The 19303-nt window shown below is 56.9% G+C and overlaps 2 protein-coding genes across 4 annotated transcripts; one reads left to right on the top strand and one right to left on the bottom strand.

The window, feature by feature from the left end:
* Nucleotides 1-1445: 1445 nt before the first annotated feature.
* STK11IP (serine/threonine kinase 11 interacting protein) lies at nucleotides 1446-17004 on the bottom strand. 3 transcript variants are annotated; one of them, XM_055345507.1, is made up of 25 exons: nucleotides 16949-17004; nucleotides 16695-16780; nucleotides 13827-14032; nucleotides 13575-13649; nucleotides 13206-13301; nucleotides 12727-12834; nucleotides 12540-12611; nucleotides 11152-11278; nucleotides 10797-10900; nucleotides 10577-10672; nucleotides 10330-10371; nucleotides 9992-10138; nucleotides 9720-9804; nucleotides 8848-9177; nucleotides 8466-8668; nucleotides 8016-8132; nucleotides 7739-7916; nucleotides 5171-5422; nucleotides 4949-5052; nucleotides 3969-4066; nucleotides 3698-3876; nucleotides 3390-3471; nucleotides 3120-3190; nucleotides 2417-2664; nucleotides 1446-1838 (listed from the first exon to the last, which is right to left on the bottom strand). In XM_055345507.1, exons 2-25 carry the CDS (start codon nucleotides 16753-16755, stop codon nucleotides 1689-1691), a joined length of 3231 nt encoding a protein of 1076 aa, XP_055201482.1. In that variant the 5' UTR covers nucleotides 16756-16780; nucleotides 16949-17004; the 3' UTR covers nucleotides 1446-1688. The 3 variants fall into 3 exon arrangements, with proteins under 3 accessions (XP_055201482.1, XP_055201484.1, XP_055201483.1); XM_055345509.1 differs by having other exon boundaries at nucleotides 5171-5401; XM_055345508.1 differs by having other exon boundaries at nucleotides 16912-16970.
* A 1861-nt stretch (nucleotides 17005-18865) lies between these two features.
* Nucleotides 18866-19303, top strand: LOC129522930 (ATP synthase F(0) complex subunit C1, mitochondrial-like). The gene has a single exon (XM_055345470.1). The coding sequence runs from the start codon at nucleotides 18893-18895 to the stop codon at nucleotides 19301-19303; it is 411 nt and encodes a 136-aa protein (XP_055201445.1). The 5' UTR covers nucleotides 18866-18892.

Genomic DNA, 19303 nt, shown 5'->3' with positions numbered 1-19303 from the left:
TTCTCTGCTTTTCAGCCGGAAGGGCTGAAAATCCCCCATGGATCAATACTTCACCTAACATCTCATGACTTCAGATACGTACGGTCCATCCGGTTCGCCTGTACTGGACAAGTGCAGGATTGTGCAGGGCAGGGGGGGCCGAGGTCCCACCCCGTGAGCGGGGATGGGCATGGAGGCCCTTTAACGGCAGGGAAGGGGAGGCTGTGGGGCTCTGTGGTTTGCTGAATGCCAGGCCGTGAGGTCATATGAGCCTGGACACATCAGGTCTCCTCCCTTTACTGACGTGACCTTGAACGAGTCGCTTAATTCCTCTAAGCCCACTTCCTGTAATGAGAAGCCACCCACTTCCCAGACCCCCGTGAGGAGCAGATACCATCACTAGGCACTTGGCTCAGGGCCCAGCATTTCACTGCTCCATAAACGAGAGCCACCCCACAACCACACAGCAGACTCAACAAGAGCCCAGCTTCTGGGCCGAAGGGCAGCTGGGCTGGAGCCTCCAATGCTCCGTGCCCGAGCCTTCCTCCCAGGGCCTCTGCACAGACACGTGGGGGCCACTCGTCCTGCTGTGTCCATTTTCAGGTGCAAAGATCAAATCCCAGGTCACACTGGCTCAAGTCAGAGTGGGGATTTATGTAGTTGGGACCCTTTCTGCAGCTCATTATTTGGTTCCAATTAGCGTAAGCCAGACAGAGAGAGAGAGAGAGAGAGAGAAAGAGAGAGAGAGAGAAGAAATGGGAAGGGACCTCCTTTAGTTCACATAACCTGAAGTTCCAGGGGCTGCCTACAGGCACAGCTGGTCCAGGGACCCCGGAGAGACCAGCAGGACATGGCCCTGTGCGCTCCTGCTCCCGCCTCCACCTCTCTGCACGGCTCCGCTCTCAGGAAAGCTCCCCACTCATGGCCCACGGCTCCAGCCTTACCCTCTCAGCACCCCTCACGGGGAAAGTGAGCCTCTTTCTTGGGTGCTCTAGCAACCACACCGAGCACGTGAGCCCCTCTGGACAGATCACTGTGGCTGCGGGGACAGAGGTGAAGGTGAAGGACCAGGCTGCGTGAGGAGGGGGCGAGCGCTCCCTCCACAGCCCGTGTCCACCCGCCTCCTCCCCAGACACCCCTCACCCCCAGCGCCCACTGCCCACGGCTGGAGATACTCATTATTTCCCAGCTGTAAATTGAGACCTAGAACCTAACTGGCCCTGTTTGTTGGGCAGTAATATCCACGTCGGGCCCCCTAACAGGCTTGGCTCGCTGAGGCCTGGTACCCACGGGTCAGGGGTCCTACTTGCTCCCCTCAGCTGGGGCAGAGGGGGCTCCCAGGATAGACAAGGCTGAGGCTGCTTGGGCTGCCCTCTGCAGGGGGAGCTGTGGGCGGGGTGCTGTGTGTTAGAAGAGCTGAAGGAGCAGCAGGCTGAAGAGTGACACATGGATGTACCCCCGTAGCATCCGGAATGGAAGCAATTTTATTGATACCTGAGACAAAGTGCAAGAGAAACATTCCTACCAACCACGGAGCCTGCCCCTTGGGCCCAATCGGGCCAAGCGACTCCTCTCACCCTGCCCGTGTGCCCTGGGTCACCGGGGCCTCACTGACGAGCCCCCAAGGCTGCCGAAGTCCGCAGCAGGGGTCCGAGGAAGGAGCATCTGCAGCCACGGCTCCCGAGGCAGGCAGGGTGGGCACAGAAGCCTCACCGGTCAAGATCTAGAGTCTCTTGGGTCACAGTCCGGAGTCCGATGGAAAACAACTCCTCCCAGGGCTCCCGGATCCAGGCCAGCAGTGCTGTCAGCTGCTCCGGACACACGACGCGAAGCGCCCAGAAACTCTCCAGCCGGGACACCTGGCAGAGCGGGCGTGGTTAGCTGAGGCTAGGGGGCCCTTCCTGCCCCTGAGCCTGTCAGTCCTCAGAAAACCCAACTTGGAGCTGCTTAATCAGAACACCTACTGAAGAACCCCCACGGCTTCGGTCTTGTTTCTTTAAACCACTGCCCACTCCCAGCCCTGTTTTCCAGAACTTACGTTCTGGAGTCAATTCCAAGGATGGAGTTCAATTCCTGGATCTACCCTTTGTGACCCAAACACACTGGTTAATTGCCTCTGAGCCTCAGTTTCTCCATCCGTCCTAAGCCTAATGACAGCACCTCTTCCCACAGAAGCTGGGAAGATCAGAGGGCTGGCTCCCTCTGAACAAATGCAGACTCCAAGCAGCAGCCAGTGCGTCATGAAAGGTGTCCCTCGACACAAGGCAGGATCCAGGCCCGGGAGCTTCCGCCGCCCCCAGCCCCCACCGCCAGCCCCGACCCTCTCTACCTGCTGCTCATCCAAACCCAGCGAGCCCCCAGCTCCTTGAGCCCTGCTTCTCCATGTTCCCCCCACCACGACTGCTCCCCACTCCCCGCATCTCTCTCTCACACACACCTCATCGTAGAAGACCAGCTTCAGGTCCCCCGGGGCCGTACGATAGAGCAGCACCGAGCTCAAGCTGCTGAGGGGCCACTGCTCCCTGATGCGCACAGAAGGGCCCAGCCCCAAGGGCAGGGACTGCTCAGAGGCTTCGCCAGATGCTGCTGGAAGAGTGGGCTCCACCTGGGACCCCACAAGATCCTCCTCTAACAGGTACAGGGTGGACAGAGTCATCATCAGGGACACAGGGCAGGCCTCGGAGCCTAGAGGAAAAGAGACAGGGTGAGGCCCAGAGTAGGAAGCCACAGAGGAGCCCAGAGCCCTGGGGCGGCATCCTGGCACTGGGGCAGGAGCAAACCACATGCTGCCAAGGTGGTCACCGGGCAGCCTGTGCCCCTGGAGGCCACAGCCCTCCCTTTTCCAAATTCCAGGCATCTCTAGCCTCCAAAACCTCGAAGACCCAAGACAAAGGGCACCCTACAGCCTCCCGGCCTCCTCTGACAGGATGGAGAGGGGCAGGCCCAGCCAATCTGCTCCACTCACAGAAAGCCTGTACCCTGAAGCAACTGAAGACCCAGGAAACCTCCCGGCCCCACTCAGAGAGGCCAGGAGGACTGAGGCTGTGGCTGTGAGAGGACGTCCAGATTCTAGAAACTGTACAGAGCGGCCCTGGGGGGCCTGCCAGGGGCCTGGGCAGGACAGAGTACAGGAGCCTCACCTTCCACCAGGAACACCCGAAGGTAGAAGAACAGGGGAGGCCCGGAGGAAGAGTCTCTCTCCAGCAATGGCCTGGCGGGGAAGGACTGGTCAGCCAGGGGGTAGGAAATGCTGAGGGGGGCAGGGAGGATCAACCAGGGTGGGGTCACGTGTGAGGACAGGCGGCCGCCCAGGTGCTCAGGGCCCAGCCATGGCTGCAGCCTGTGGAAAGGCCTGCACTCCGAGCGGCTGTGTGGGCACCAACTGCAGCCTCGACCTCCTATCCACTCACCAGAGGCGGTGCTTCGGGGTCACCTCCTCCTCTGTGGCCCTGACACCGCTCCTCCAACTGGGGGGCAGAGCCTGCAAGACATCTGGACAGAGCCAGCCAGGGATGGGGAGCTTCAGACGCTCCCTCTCCTCTATCCCAACCTCTCCACCTCTCAAGACCTTCCGTTCTCCTGATTTCTAGAGGTCAGAAACCTCTACAAGGGACGAGCCTTATCACCTGTCTGTCTCCACTGCGGCTCCCAGACGTGAGCAGCCGTGACCCCTCGGCCCCCACCCGCCCGCCCTGCGCCTCCCTTCCCCCTCTTTTACCGGTGAGCTCATCCAGAAAGGCCCGGCAACGCTTGGCATCTCGGGGCAGCAGGATGCAGCTGCCTGCACCGGCAGCCCACTCCAGCCGCAGACTCTGTCCCGCCAGCCCCAGTTCAATGCCACTCAGGTCATGCAGGGGCACAGCCAGGGCTGGCTGCAGCCAGCTGGCTGGAGGCCCACTGTGGAGAGGGAGGGCCGGAGTGGTGGCAACGGGTGAGCGGAGCGAGACCCACGGGGAGCCCTGCCCCATCCCATGGCCCTGCTCGCTCACCATATCTCCCCCGTCACTTTCAGCACGTAAAGCCTGTGGTCAGACACCACCACCAGGCACACGGACTCCCCAGAGTGGCCGGCCAGCACCAGCGGCACCTAAGGGGGAGAGGAAGGTGAGGAGAAAGGGGACCGGGGAGTCGGCTGCCGGGCTGAGAGCACAGTCCCCGCGGCCCTCCCCTACTCCCCGCATCCGGACCTGCAGTCGGCTCACAGGGAACCCGCCGCCTAGCATCATGCCACTCCGACCCACTCTCCACATTCCCCTGCCTCCGGGGCTCCCGCGGCCCTTGGGATCAGCTCCAAACTCCTTGGCAGACACTTGAGGCTGCCCCCCAACTGGCCCTGCCTGCCTCTTCAGCCTTGTCCCAGGGCACCTGCCCCCACCCCACCTCCTGCTGCCCCCAGAGCAACAGGTTCCACACTAGCCAGCTCCTCTCAGGCCCCCATGCATGCGCTGCTTCCTCTCCCTGCTCCCCTCCAACCCATCCTTCGACACCTGGATCCCATCTCACATCTGCTCCCCTCGAAGGGGAGGCGCTGTCCCTCAGGCTGGGTCCGACGCCTCAGCCTGATTCCAGCACTTTCATCTCTCACAGTCATGGGGTTCCTCACACCAGAATAGAAGACAGATGGCAAGACTGATTTACTCTGAATCCTTAGTGCCTCGCAAATGCTAGGTGCCCACAGAGACACCAATAACACTGTCACTTTTAACAGTGACGGGAGGCCCCACGTGAGGGCCTGCCACTGAGCTAGGCAGCTGCCAGACGCCGGTGCGCAGATACCACTGCACCCTGTAAGGCAGGCAGTGCCATCCCTGGTGTAGACTGGCAACAGCAGACTTAGGTACCAAAGGAACGTGTCCAGAGCCACTGCAAGTGACCTCTAGAGTTGAAACCAGGAGCTTCTCAAGCCACTTTGTGACACGGCCTGCTACGGCAGAAAGAGTGGGCACTCTGGTGAGCTAGGGGCAGAGACCTTGATGCAGCACTGGAACTCCTCCTGGGCATCGGTGAACACCTCGACATCCAGGAAGAGCCGGAGCCGGTGGTCCACAGAGCGGAGGCCATGGCGCTCAGGGGCTAGGGGCAAGCAGCGGGCCGTCAGGCGACCCCGGCTACCACAGCACCAGCTCGCCTCCCTGGCCGGCCTCCTCCCGCCCCCAAAACACCACCTCTGTCTCGTTTCACCTCTACTCACGGGGACTGAGGCTCCAACTGTGGCGATCCTGGGAGACCGGTGCTGGGGACGGGGCCCTGTCAGCCCTGCTGCCGGGGTCACTGTGCCCCGGAGGGTCGGGGACGGCACTGACCGTCTGCGAGGGCTCTGGCGACTGTTCTCCCTGCCCAGGCTCCCTGCTGGTGGCTCCCAGAGACAGAGCCAGGAGAACCACATGATCACTACCGCAGTGTGGACATACAGCTGGAGATTCTGCAGGGATGAGCACCGTCCCTGTGAGCCCCCCAACAGAAGGCCACAGTCCTCCCCCACCCCAAGCTCATAACACTGCCCGCCCCCTCCTGGACTCACCTTGGCTGCATACACTCCCTGCCATTCCCTCCCACCTCCTCTGCAGGCCTGCTAACCCACCGCTCTCCAACCCAGTGAGGGAGGAACCAACCCAGACCATGGCCCACAACCTCCTCAAAATAACACCCCACCTTCTGATTTCAGGCCTTTGCAAAGAGGACCAACCTCAGCCAGGCCCTGCGCAGGCCCCTCCCACAGCCTCGGGCTGTCATGTGCTCTGAGGTTCCACCAGCCACATCTGAAAACCCCAAATCAACAGATCGGGAAGGCAGGGAGCCAGGTGTGGGTCCAGTTCCAGGCTCTGTCACTTACTGGTGTCAGCTATCCAATTACAAGTCACCTAAGCTCTCGGAGCCTAGCTCCTCCTCTGGAATGGAGTGATGCCAGTGCCTGTCCTACGGGGTGGTCAGGATGGGTGAACGGTCAAGTAAAGAATAAAGGATGGGGCGGGCAGGTGGATCTGCAGTGAGAGCAAACATTCTTTGAGCAGCTACAGCAGGCACACGGGACCCTTTGACAATAGAATCAAAACTCTCTGGGTCCCAATGTGCAAATAAGGAAAACAATCGTCAAAAATTAACACAACCTAGGGCACATAGGAGGCTCAGTGAGTTGAGCAGATGGCTCTTGGTTCTGGCTCATCTGCAGTCATGACCTTGGGGTCATAGGATCAGCCCTCCATCAGGCCCTTCGCCCAACAGGAAGTCTGCTTGAGACTCCTTCCCTCTCCTTCCCACTCTGCTCCCTGCTCATGCACACCTGCTCTCCTACTCTCTCAAAATAAAAAAAAAAAAAAAAAAAAAAAAACTGGAGCACCTGGGTGGCTGTCAGTTAAGTGTCTGCCTTTGGCTCAGGTCACAATCTCCGGGTCCTGGGATCGAGCCTAGCATCTGGCTCCCTGCTCAGCTAGGAGTCTGCTTGTCCCTCTCCCACTGCCCCTCACCCTACTTGTGCTCTCGCTCTCCTTAATACATAAAATCTTAAAGAAAAAAAAAATCGACACCTCCTGCCCTCGACTGTCCAGTTGAGGCTAGCAGCGGCAGCTACCATTTACACAGGACCTTTGTTTTGGACTGATACTGTGCCTGGTGTCCCTTTATCACATTTAAATCTCCTAACAAGGGATCCCTGGGTGGCTCAGCGGTTTAGCGCCTGCCTTCAGCCCAGGGTGTGATCCTGGAGTCCCCGGATGGAGTCCCACATCGGGCTCCCAGCATGGAGCCTGCTTCTCCCTCTGCCTGTATCTCTGCCTCTCTCTCCCTCTCTCTGTGTCTCTCATGAATAAATAAAATCTTTTAAAAAATAAATAAATAAATCTCCTAACAGTATGGAGGGCAAGTTCACTCTCTTCTCTATTCAGATGAGGTAACCGAGGCTCAAACAGAAGAACACAGCACACACATTATTTCAATAATAATGACCCCCAAAGGTTCAGAACCCAGGGGCCAAAAAAAAAAAAAGAACCCAGGGGCCATGTGACCCCACGCGGTACAGGCAGGTCTTGGAGGGGATGGGGCTGTTTCCACCGCACACCTGGTGCCACCGCAGAGGTTCAGGGTGGGGGATGGAGAGGGGCCTATTTGCTCAAAATTTTAGTCCTGTCCAGCTGCTGCCAAGCAGCCAAACCAGCTAGTAAGTCACACGTTTCAACACAGACAGCATCAAGAATATCTCTTTTCTGTTTTACATCTATAAAGACGTTGCTTCCGGACTGATCCATGGTAGAAAACTCTCTCGCTTTAAGGAAGAGCATGTGAAGAGATGCCATGAGGCATCCCTCGATCTCAAGTAGCCCACAAGGTCAGTACAGGCAGGACAACCTCAGCCAACTCCCAAAACATCTTATTCAACAGCCAAACATGCTCTGGGGACAGCACTACACCCACACTGTGGTGAGGGCTAAGGAGCTTTTATGAAGTTTCTAAGGATCAGCCAGAAAAAGTGGAAAAAGCCTGCAAGTTATGAAAAAATAATGAGTACGTTTCAACAATTAGAGAGATTGCGTTTCCTGACTTTTAGAGAGAAAGAAAGGATAAAATTTCTTCTTTCACTTGGATTTTTCTTTTTTTTAATGTATCCGGCAGACAGTTTCATTTCTCCTCCAGACAGAAGAACTGGTGCCCACTCCTTCCTTCCCGGGGCTCCCCCTCCATATTCCCTTCCTCGAAGCCACGGTCTCTGAAACGGGTGAGGGGGAGGAGGCTTGTGCGCAGGAAGGTCAAGGGCAAGGTACTGTACCTGTCTCCTGGAACAGAGGCCTCCAGCCTTCCTCACTGTCCAACCCCAACCTGGGCTCCTCTGGCTTGAACTCCTGGCCACAGCGGAGACACTGGAGTCTGCCCCGCAGCGGGTCTCTTGCTTCCCCAAGCTGACGCTGAGCCGTGGTGGCTGCTGGGGTCAACACAGCAAGCAGCTCCTGAAACAGGATGGGCCGGAAGCAGGTGTGAGCAACAGACCCCGGCCCTCAGCCTTCCAGTCTTCCCCCAGCCCCCTGGGCCTCACTCGAGGCTGTTACCTGGAGAGCTGCATGGGCGTCGGGCTCTAGCACCACATAGCGACGCAGCTGCCGGTCAGGGCAAATGTAGGAGAAACGAAGAACGAGGACAGGGGCCCCGGGGAGGGGATCTGAGCCCTGCACACACACACGGGCACCAGGCAGGAAACAGAAGGGAGGGATTGGAGGCATCTGGGTTATACTGACAGAGTGCAAGAAAATCAGCTCCGGACGTCGTGAAAACGTGCCTGCTGACATCCACACTCTAGCTCAGCGGCCCAACCCCTCAGTCCAGCCTTCCAGGCTGTCTGGGGCCACGTCTTGGCCCCCACAGCTCCCCTGCGTTGCTCCAAGTGTCCATGAGAGGCTGGGGAGACTCACTCGGTGCCTGGCACCTAGCACCCAACTGTCCCAGTCGGATCCTACAGGGAGCCCAGCACCCCTGCCAGGACCCCTGACACCACCGCTCACCTCGAGTGCTGCCCTCTCGGTCTGAGGCTCAGGCTCCACCTCGGCCGCTTCCAGGCTCTGGAGCTCAAGCCGGGCCAGGGTCTGAGCTGCTTGGAGTTCCACCTCAAACAGGTGGCTGGAGGTGACCCGGAGAAAGCATTCCCTGCCCCGCACACCGTCCGGCCCCTCCAGGGGACACACCAACATGGGGCGACACAGCTCCACTGCAGAGACCAGGAGAGCAATCCTGTGAGAGGGACAGGTCTCCGCAACCTCTGGCCCTCCCTCCAGAAGGGGTCAGCCCCCCACCCCCCCAAGCCTGGTCTTCCCGACTCTCCCAGATGTACCAGCAGCACCTGGCCCAGTCTCCCTGGCAGCTGCTAAGCGAGCGCTCACTGCTCACCTTCCACTTCATCGGGCTCCTGCTCCTCCTCGTCCTCCTTTCCTTCTTCCTCTTTCCCCTGCTCCTCCAGCCCCCCTTCCTCCTGGAGCTCCAGCTCTGGCCTGACCTCCTCCGCCGTTTCCTGCGGGGACTCCTTCTCTGGGGGCGGAGGTCCGGGCACAGACCCTGGGCTCAGGGGCAGCGTGCTGAGGGCAGGGGCCTTGGAGGACGTAGCCACAACAGGGGTCCCAGACGCCCCCAGGTGATTCCTGTACTGCAGCCAGTCACAGCCAAACCGTTCCCGGAAGCTGTTCAAGAGTTCCAGCTCCCGGTGCTGCTGTACAAACCGCCCTGGGCCAGTGGGGAGCGGACCGCTTAGCGAGCCTGCAGCCTCCCCACGACCCCCAACGACCCCAGCCTCTTCTCCCACTGCTCCTCGAGGTGAAGTGATGTAATGGGGGATCAGAGGGAGACCAAAGGCTGCCCCCTCAGCAGCGTGTCCCAAAGCGTGCCCCAGGGAACACTGTGCTCAGGGCCGGTGGGAACCATGCAGCACATGCTGCCGGGGAAGGGATTCGGGATACCTGGGAGTGTACAGGGGTCCTGGGATGTCCCGGAGGGAGTACGCCTAGTTAACGCTGGTCAGCCCAGCTTTCATCAAGTGACCCTTCCACATCCCCCACAATTCACGTTCCTTGAAAAACCCTTTGGAAAATGCTGTCCAGGGGCAGTCTCTTCTTTCCTTAAACTAGAAGGACTGAGGCCCTCTATAGTGCCCTGCTGCACCGCAGCGCTCAGAGACTGGTGCAGGACAGAGGGCAGGACTGACGCAGGACGAGGGCAGGACAGAGGGCAGGACGGAGGGCAGGGCAGCCGGGCCACAGCACACTTACCAGCCGGGGAGGGATCCAGAGTCCGGGGCTCTGGGTCTGTATCACTGGGTTCTGAGATACTTGCCCGCCTCACACGGACCCGGCTCTGAAGGTGGACACAGGACCAACGCTCTCTGAGAGCCAGGGCCCCCCACCCCGCTGTCCATCGCCACACATCCACCCTTACCCAGAAAAACCCCCACAGGCAAGGAGGTGGCTTCTCTCTTCCCAGCCCATCCATAACCCAGGACCCCCATAAAAGGCCCAACCCCAGGCACAGAGACGCTCTTTACCTTGACCTTCCGGTGAGGCGGCTGGGCCACAACGCCCCCAGAGGAGATGCTGTCACTCAGGTCAGGGCCACCTGAGGTTTCGACAGTACTCCCAGCTGGCCCATGCAGAGGTGTAGCCGAGGAGCCAAGCCCCGAGGACGTGGAAGTCTGGCGTGTGACAACAGGAAGGAGGGTGAGGTGGGAGCCAGAGGTGCACCTCTGCCCACTGGGCGAGCCAACGGAGGGGCCTACTGTATAGCTGCCCAGAAGGAACCCCTACCCAGGGGCCCCCTCCTCTTTCCTGTCCTCCCAAGTGGGTTCGGATGGCCTCCTCCTGCCGGTGCTCCCAGCACACTAACCTGAAAGTCGGTCACTGACAAGACTTTCCCATCAAGGAGGAACTAAGCAAAGAGAGGGGGGAGGGGCCGTGTTGGTGGTGCAACGCCTGCTGCCCACCCAGGGGGCCCTGCCGGCCGTGCAGGGACCCATGGGCTCAGCTAGGGGCCCAGGGCCGAGGCCTCCCTCCCCTGGGATTGGGTGGTGAGAGGATGGGGAGGAGGACAGGCAGGAAAGGGAGAGCAGAGTGGGCAGGAGAAGACTGCTCACGCCAGTTGCAGCATCCCTGACCCGGGGTGACAAGTACTGGGCGGTGGCCGCTCGGTGCGCAGGGTGGAACCACAAAGGGTTCCCTTCCAGGTAGAGCTGACGGGCAGGAAGAGGAGACTGAGATGGGCCTCAGGCCTCCCTGTGTGAGGAAGGGCACGAACCCAACCAGCCTGGGAGGGAGGGAGAGGCGCAAAGCTGGCTGCCAGCTCGGAGCGCTCACCTTGCGGAGCTCAGCCAGCAGCCACAGTGGCGCCAGCTCCCGGTGTCCTTCTAGCAGGTTGTATGCCAAGTCCAGGTGCCGAAGGTTCTTCAGCTGCTCCAGGCCTGGCGCAGAGGCGAGAAGGGAGGAAGGACATGTGTTGCAGGGGGAGGCAGGGTGCTGGGGGAGCGTAGAGCAGAAAGACGAGCCTGGGCACCCCAGACCTACCCACAGGCCCACATTAGGCTCTGGATGCACACGGGACCCAGGGACCCAGGCCACCCCGAGTCTCACACCGCCCCTACACCCCTCCATGTTTGCCCCGCCCTCCCCCACTCCCCAGTCCTCCACCTCCCTCCCCATGCTCCGCACTCACCCTGCAGGCTCCGGAGCTCATTGCCTCGCAGTATCAGGGTCCCCAGAGCCACCCCCGAGGGTCCCACTCTTGGCACCAAACGCAGGTGGTTATAAGAGATGTCCAGATGGTAGAGCTCAGACAAGTCCTGAGAAGGAGTGGTGATGAAGGTTCTCTCCTTGACCAGACCCTGGCTGGGCTCCTCTGAGCCTTCTCTTCAAGTAGGCCTCAACCCTGGTCTATAAAGACTGCACATTTGCACTACAAGAGTTCTCAGGTCCTCCACCCCACCCCCCACCAACGTTAACAGGGCTGAACAAATACCAGCATAGTTCCTAATAGCTCAAGGTCACATCCTTGGGAAGACAACTCCAGCTCCCTTACCTTCCCTCCTAGGAAAACCCAAGGCTGCCAGGAGAATTTAGTTTGGTCCAATCAACAGCTGAAGACAGAGCCCCTGTCTCCCAGCCTCGGCGGGAAGGTAGGCGGCCAACTCCCGCAAGCCTGAACCCCGACAGATTTCACATGGACCAACAACCCCCCTTCCTGCTTTTTGTAAATTTCCACTTCCTTGACTTCAGAGGAAACGGACTAGTTTGGTCAAGGAGAGATTCTGCTCAAGCCTCTGCCTTCTCCCTCACTCTCCCTTTAAAATGCCCAGTAATCTCTGCACAAATCAAATTTAAGTTCAGTTCATGCTGAAGTTTATCTCAAATTAGGATGTTTTACTACTGATTACACAGCATGATAGCTTATTACCACCGCAGTGGTGTATTACGGATTAAAATCTATCCTCACCACATTAACAACTGTCTAACTTTTTTTTTAATTTTTTCATTCATGAGAGGGAGGAGAGAGAGAGAGAGAGAGAGAGGCAGAGACACAGGCAGAGGGAGAAGCAGGCTCCATGCATGGAGCCCGACGTGGGACTCGATCCCAGGTCTCCAGGATCACACCCTGGGCTGAAGGCAGGCACTAAACCACTGAGCCATCCGGGGATCCCCTACTGTCCAATTTTGTCTCTGACCATGAGACTTGGGAGAAGCTTCTCCACCATCATCCCCAAGCTACCTTTCCTGAGCTAGATGCAGGGCTACGTAACATCACACAACCTCCCGGAGCACTTTAATACTATAAAAGCAGGTCCTCCTATGATTTCTGCTTGACAAATTAAGAAACTTGGAGGCTGGTTATCCCAAGTCACACAAGCATTAGGAGCTGAGATCTGAACACTGGCTTCTCCTATGCTATGGGCTGAATTCCCAAAGAGTATTGCCTCCAGGGTGAGCCCAACCTGGGGGATGGTGTGGGACAGGAGCAAGGTGGGAGCAAAACCCGGCCAGGAGAGTCGGAGCAGAATGATCACAGAGCCACGTGGTGCCAGCCCCAAGCAGCCTGCTCAGACTCACCATCAGGAAGCCCTCGCAATCCTGGACTTGATTGTGACTCAGATTCAGGAAGCGGAGAGCTGACAAGAGACGCTGGAGGGAGAGGGGAGAGCAGCAAAGAATCAGACACCTTCAGGCAGCCAGCTGGCCCTCCTCCCTAAGGGCCCTCCCTCTTTCCCCCAAGCCCCCTTCCCTCGGAGGCACTCACCAGGGAGCTGTCTAAGGAAGTCAGTGCATTGTAGCTGAAGTTGGCAGAGACCAGAGCCAGCCAGGGCAGGGCAGAGCAGAGGTCACCGCCGCAGGCTGAGAGGAGTTCCTGAGACAGGGTGCTCCATTACGTCCGCTGTCCCCTCCTCCCTGCTCCAAGGCCGTGCTGTCCCCTAGCCATTCACCTGTTCTTTATATACTAAGCTTGTTCTGCAGAGATGGACGGACAACAAGCCCAGGGCCCTGCCCCCAGGAGTTTGTTATGGAAGAATGGGGACCTGGACATGAGAATACTGAGTACAAGACGGGAGGTGGGACCATCAACACCCATAAGAACACGGTGCTGCCACGGGAGCACAGCAGAGAGGCAAGGACACTGTCCGCAGGGAAGCGGGGAAGGCTGCGAAGAAGGGGAACAGCAGAGCTTGGTTCTCTGTGTCCCTAGAACAGGGATCCGGGCCCAGCTCTCATCTTCCTTACCTCTAGGGCCTGGAAGCTCCTGCTGCAAATCAGGGTCTCCAGCTGCGAGTAGATGCCACAGAGGCCCCGGAGGCAGTGAAGAGGGACACCTCGGAGCTGAGGTGGAGGAAGGGAGGGAGGCTGGGAGACACTTTCACAAAAGGCAGAGGCTTCATCCCACTTCCCTCCTTTTTACAGGGAGGGAAAAGGTGACAAATCCAACTATGGTTCAGGGAAGCATTAAATGGACGAGATGAATGGTGAGTCACTGCAGAGCAGTGGGCACGCTCAGGCCTGGTCTGCCCACCAAAGGGGGCCGTCTCTTTCCCCATTCCCAAAAGGTTGCCTCAAATTGGGTTTTGTATGCCAGCATCCCCCAACACACCGTACCTCCAGCTGCCGAAGGGACTTGAAGGGAAAAATCTTGATGGGCCCTGGAAGCCCAGAACCAGGGACGTGTACCAGCTAAAAGAAAACACTTCTGTCACCGAGGCCAGCACACCTCCCCTTCCTGGGCCCCTCCTCCTCCACACAGCCACCTACAGCTCCCACATCTTCTGGATCCGGGCCCTGCAGACTTCATGCGCCCACGCCCCCTGCCCCCACACCCCCAAGCATCCTACTCCATTCCCAGCGCAGGACCTTGAGTGAAAGAGTTTTCTGCAGCACATCGAAGAGGAACTGAAGCTGGAGGATGACAGGGGAGTCGGCGGGGTGAGAGGGCAGAGCCACAAAGCCTGTCTGGCCAGGGCTCCATGGCCCCAGGTGCAACTCAAATACATGGTTCAGCTGCTGCAGGGTGGCAGTCAACAGGCTCAGCGTGCTACAGCCAGACAGGACCACGTCGCCTGCAGGGAAAGGGGCAGACAGGGAGGAGGACATAACAAAGGGCTCTTTCCCTTTATTCTGAGACTCTGTGACCCCAGGATACACCCAGCCTCCTCCGCATTGTAGATCTTCCACTGCCAGGGTCATCCCATCTCCTCCCGGCTCACAAGTCTTGGGCAGCTCCCCTCTGTCTCCACAAAAAGTCTTAACTCTTCAGCCTGATGATATGACTTTGCATTCACTACATCCAACCAACTTTTCCAAATTTTCTTTCACCATCTGCTCAAGAGAGTCCGGTCTACTCATAGAGCTGGGAATACAGTCAACTTGATTCACAGAGGCCTTATTTTCTGACACATTCCCTTCCACTCTGCCCAGCTTGAGACCTTCCTCCTCTAGGCAAGAGTCTCAATGAGTAGCACTGCTGCCCTTTTACACTATCATCACTCACTTTACATAAAAGCCAGTTGAGCGTTTCATCTTTTTTTTTTTTTAAGTAAACTCTACACACAACATAGGGCTCACACCCACAACCCCCGAGATTAAGAGTCACATGCTCCACCGCTGAACCGGCCAGACGGCCCATGTCTTTGATCTTTACTTCTTTTTCTGATTGCAAGAGTAACACAAGCACTTAGAGAAACTTTCAAACCATCCCAAAATGCATGCCAGAGAAAAAATAACCGCTCATTATAAAATAGGTATTATTCTCAATCTCCATGTTAAAACAGCTCTCTCTAATGAGATTGTCATCCTTGAGGACATCTTTCGTTCACCTTGGTATCCTTCACTGCACCTTCAAAAGTACAACCACGAGGTAGGCAGGGAGAAATATTTTTCTACTTTAAAAACAAAAACAAAAACATGATAGAGTTGAAAGATGTTGCAGAAATATTACAGAGAGATAACCTAGATTCTTCACCTGGTTTCCACTAACGTTTACATTTTATGTAAATGTGGTACAATATCAAAGTCAGCAATCTGATGCTGCTACGCACATACAGTTCTATGCCACTTTTGTTGTTTGGTGTGGATCCCTGTAACCAACATCACAACCAAGATACAAAACTATCCCATTCCATCACCATACAAATCCCTCTCTTGCTATCTCTTATAGTCACACACACACACACACCCATCATCCCTAACCCCTGGAGCACCAGGCCAGATTGGTGCCAAACTAACTGGTAAATCCTGCAACGTTACATGAAAGACATTCCAGGTACTAGACACCAGGGACAGATGTGGACAGGGTTCAAAGACTCCTCCCACCCTCAAAGAGCCTCCTGGTGTGGAAGAGATAATAAAACATGTGCACAGTTAGCAAAACAAGCCAGAGGGGCACCTGGGTGGCTCAGTGGTTGAGCATCTGCCTTTGGCTCAGGTCATGACCCCAGGGTTCCGGGACCGAGTCCTGCATCGGGCTCCCCACAGGGAGCCTGCTTCTCCCTCTGCCTGTGTCTCTGCCTCTCTCTGTGTGTCTGTCATGAACAAATAAATAAAATCTTTGGCGAGGAGGTGGGGGGGGTGAAGCAAACCAGAAAGTACAACTGCTCTAAAGAGAGATTCCACAGACCCCACCAACGGGAGTACTGGGTACAACGTGCGGGGAGGCAGCTAACAGGAATCAGGTGGGATGCCGCAGACCACTCCATTACCTCGTTTAAACGTCACCGAATGTCCTGAAGAGAAGCACCATTGACCACCTCTTTTTTTTTTTAAGATTTTATTTATTTATTCATAGAAACACAGAGAGAGAATGAGCAGCAGAGACACAGGCAGAGGGAGAAGCAGGCTCCATGCAGGGAGCCCAACGTGGGACTCGATCCAGGGTCTCCAGTATCACGCCCTGGAATGCAGGTGGCGCTAAACCGCTGCACCACCGGGGCTGCCCCATTGACCACCTCTTAAAGAGATGGAAACCGGGGTCTTGGAGAACAATACTCAGTTAAGATTGCGGTTATACAGATGGTAGCAAGTTGCTACTTCTGTCTTATCTCAAAGCCAAGCTTTAAAAAAGTAAAAAATGATTTTTTTTTAAAAAAAGCCAAAGCTTGTTCTATCACACTAATGTCAACCACAGTGACCAACCAGCGTGACTCCGCCGCGCCCAGCACCGAGACAACTTGGAGAAACCACAGCTACCAGTGTCCAGCCTCTACTCATTCCGCAAACACGGCCCTAAATGCTCTCTGGGGATTAACATTAAACCTCACAACCACCTTTTGAGTCTAAGTGCGATCGTTACGCCCTTTCCCTGCCGAGGAAGACTGAGGCTCAGAAAACTTAGCAACGTCACCACGTTTGAAAGAGTCGGGCTCCCGACCCCGGTGAATCTGACTCCCTAACCTCGTGCACTGAGCGCCCTGCCCCGCAGCAATGGTGATGCCTGTCCCTGGTCTCCAGAGACCCGCAGCCAAGTCAAGCTCGCTCTTCTCTGGAAGCATCAGAGGGTGCGGCACCGGAGCGGGGTCCCGAAGGACGGCTGAGGTGTGCAGCGTCACTCACCGGAGAATATACTCCGGAACGGTAAAAAAAAAAAAAAAAAAAAAATGCATAGAGGCCCGAACCGTCGTGACCTTAAAGAGCTGTAAGTCCACGATTCCTAAGAGGGGGGCGCCCCTGGAAGGCAGGGCGCACCCGCACCGCGCTCCAGCCCCAGCTCGCCGGGGACGCACTCACCCGACTCCCGCAGCAGCCCCGCGAGCTGCCACACCAGGGAGTCCCGCGGGGCCGTCGTCATGGCCACGGGACGCCGGGGGCGGGGCCTGGGAAAAGAGGAAGCGGAAGAGCCTCAGGTGGCTGGTCGTACCAAAAGCCCAGGGTGTCCGCGCAAACCGAGGCCTCGCGCGGAGAAAGAAGCAAGAAAGAAAGCGGGGAAGAGCGTCCCCCCGGGTACCCTTTCGAGAAGCGAAGGCCAGGACACCCGGACCGACCTCCTGGGCGCTCCTCCCACCAGTTGTGCAGCCCGGCGCCTATCAATAATGGCGGAAGTCCCGCCCCGGAAGGAAGGAGGGCCGGCGGGACGGCCGGAAAGCGCGCCTGCGCTGCCGGAAGCCACGCCCCAAGTCGTGCGGACGCGCCTGACGGGGGCGGTCCCTCCGCCGTCGCACCAGCCCGGAGCGGGGCCCCGCCGTCCAAGCCCCGCCCCCAGCCCCAGCCCCGCCCCCGCCGTCCAAGCCACGCCCCAGCCACGCCCCCGCCGTCCAAGCCCCGCCCCAGCCCCCGGACTTGGGGGTCTTTTAACGGAACTGGCTTCTCAAGGAGAATTGGGTTTTGTGGGTTTTTTTTTAATTTTTTTAAGATTTTATTTATTTATTCATAGACACAGAGAGAGAGGCAGAGGGAGAAGCAGGCTCCACGCAGGGAGCCCGACGCGGGACTCGATCCCGGGTCTCCAGGATCAGGCCCTGGGCTGCAGGCGGCGCTAGACCGCTGGGCCACCCGGGCTGCCTGTGGTTTTTGTTTTAAAGATCGTATTTGTTTATTCATCAGAGACGCAGAGAGGCAGAGGGAGAGGCAGGCCCCCCGCGGGGACAGTCCATCAGATGCCGCTTGAGGGTGCAATACAGTCTTTATCTCAAATTGCGGAACTGGAAGGATCTTTTTTTTTTTTTTTTCTAAAGGCAAAATAATGTGAAACGGCAGTTGGCGCCCCCGACCACACAGCCGCGCCGGTGGCCGCCGTGTGATGGAGCCAAAGCGGAGGGGGCTCAGCTGAGAGCAAGCACGAGGGGCTGGACCGCTAATCCCAGGGCAGCAGGACTGCCAGTCCCTGCTTCTGGGTCACCCGGACGAAGGAGCAGGGTAGGGTGTCCGTGCCGTCACTGCCAACGGGCCCTCCTAGGGGAGAAGGGGCAGATTGTCTGGAGATCCCTGATACTCTCTGGTCTCCCCAGCCCGCAGACTCTCAGAATTGCTCCACTCCTATGCATGGCCTCTGTAGCCAGATTCGCTCTACTGTCGCTTTGCTTCCCAGAAATGTGAAAAGTGGAACAAAGAGAGCAGCAAGGAAAGCTGCAAACTCTGGGAGAGGAAAAACATCTCCCAGAGAAGCAGCCCCAGGAGACCAAGCAGTCCTAGTTTCCAGGCCCCCTTGCGGGGCCCACTCCCCCTTCTGCCTTCAGGCTGCAAAGGAGGCCTTGGCCACCTTCCAAAGAATTCCCACCCAACTTTTTTTTTTTTTGGTTTGCCTCAAAAAGTACAGAGTGTACCTCTGTAAATTGTTACCATAAGAACCTCGACTAAGACAAAACCTTTTCTTGAAAACTGAAGTCTGAAATGGAAAAATAAAAAATCCCATTCACAGAAACAAAGTGCGTGTATATATATACCTCGAACATTTTTAGAACTATGCCAGAAATATGTGAAGAAAACCAGAGAACTTTAAGGACATTAAAAATGACCTAAATGAATGAAAAGTCAACATGTTCCTGATGAGATTTGACATTATAAGGATGTCAGTTTAATGCGATTTTCATCAAAATCCCAATGGGGAGCTTTTGGAACTTGACAAGTTGATTATGAAATTCTTCTGGAAGACTCACATAAGCACAGCCAAAACATTTTGAGGAAAAAAAAAAAAAAAGAATAAGAGGCACTAATAGGGGCCTTGCCCTAACAGTAGCAAAATGTCCTGTAAAGAAAGCAGCAGTAAGGGGCACCTGGTGGTTTAGTTGATTAAGTGTCTGCCTTTGGCTCAGGTCACAATCCTGGGGTCCTGGGATGGAGGCCCATGTAGGGCTCTCTGCTCAGCAGGGAGCCCACTTCTCCCTCTGCCCCTCTCCCTGTTCATGTTTGCGCTCTCTCTCTCTCTCTGAAATATATTCTTTAAAAAATTAAAAATGGAGACCTAGAGATAAAGCCGGGAGACTGAGAAAATGCAGACCACCGGGGCATTACTCATTCCTCCGGCTCTGATCCACTGCTGTACCAGGGATCTAATCAGGCCTTTGTCTGCCTCCTTCTTGAGTAGGCCAGAGATCCCATCTAAACAGCCATCCTACAGCAGCTCCCCACTCCAGGTGGCCCGACGGGAGTTTCAGACCAGTGTTGTCTCCCGGGACATTGACACAGCAGCCAAGGTTATTGGCGCTGGGGCTGCCACAGTTGGTGTGGCTGGTTCAGGGGCTGGTATTGGGACAGTGTTTGGCAGCTTGATCATTGGCTATGCCAGGAACCCGTCTCCCAAGCCGCAGCTCTTCTCCTATGCCATTCTGGGCTTTGCGCTGTCTGAGGCCATGGGGCTCTTCTGTTTGATGGTCGCCTTCCTCATCCTCTTCACCATGTGA

The sequence above is a fragment of the Nyctereutes procyonoides genome, unplaced genomic scaffold (assembly GCF_905146905.1).
Source record: "Nyctereutes procyonoides isolate TBG_1078 unplaced genomic scaffold, NYPRO_anot_genome, whole genome shotgun sequence".
Taxonomy (NCBI): domain Eukaryota; kingdom Metazoa; phylum Chordata; class Mammalia; order Carnivora; family Canidae; genus Nyctereutes; species Nyctereutes procyonoides.
The sequence above is the reverse complement of the archived record's forward strand: the minus strand, read 5'-3'. Positions and strand labels throughout refer to the sequence as shown.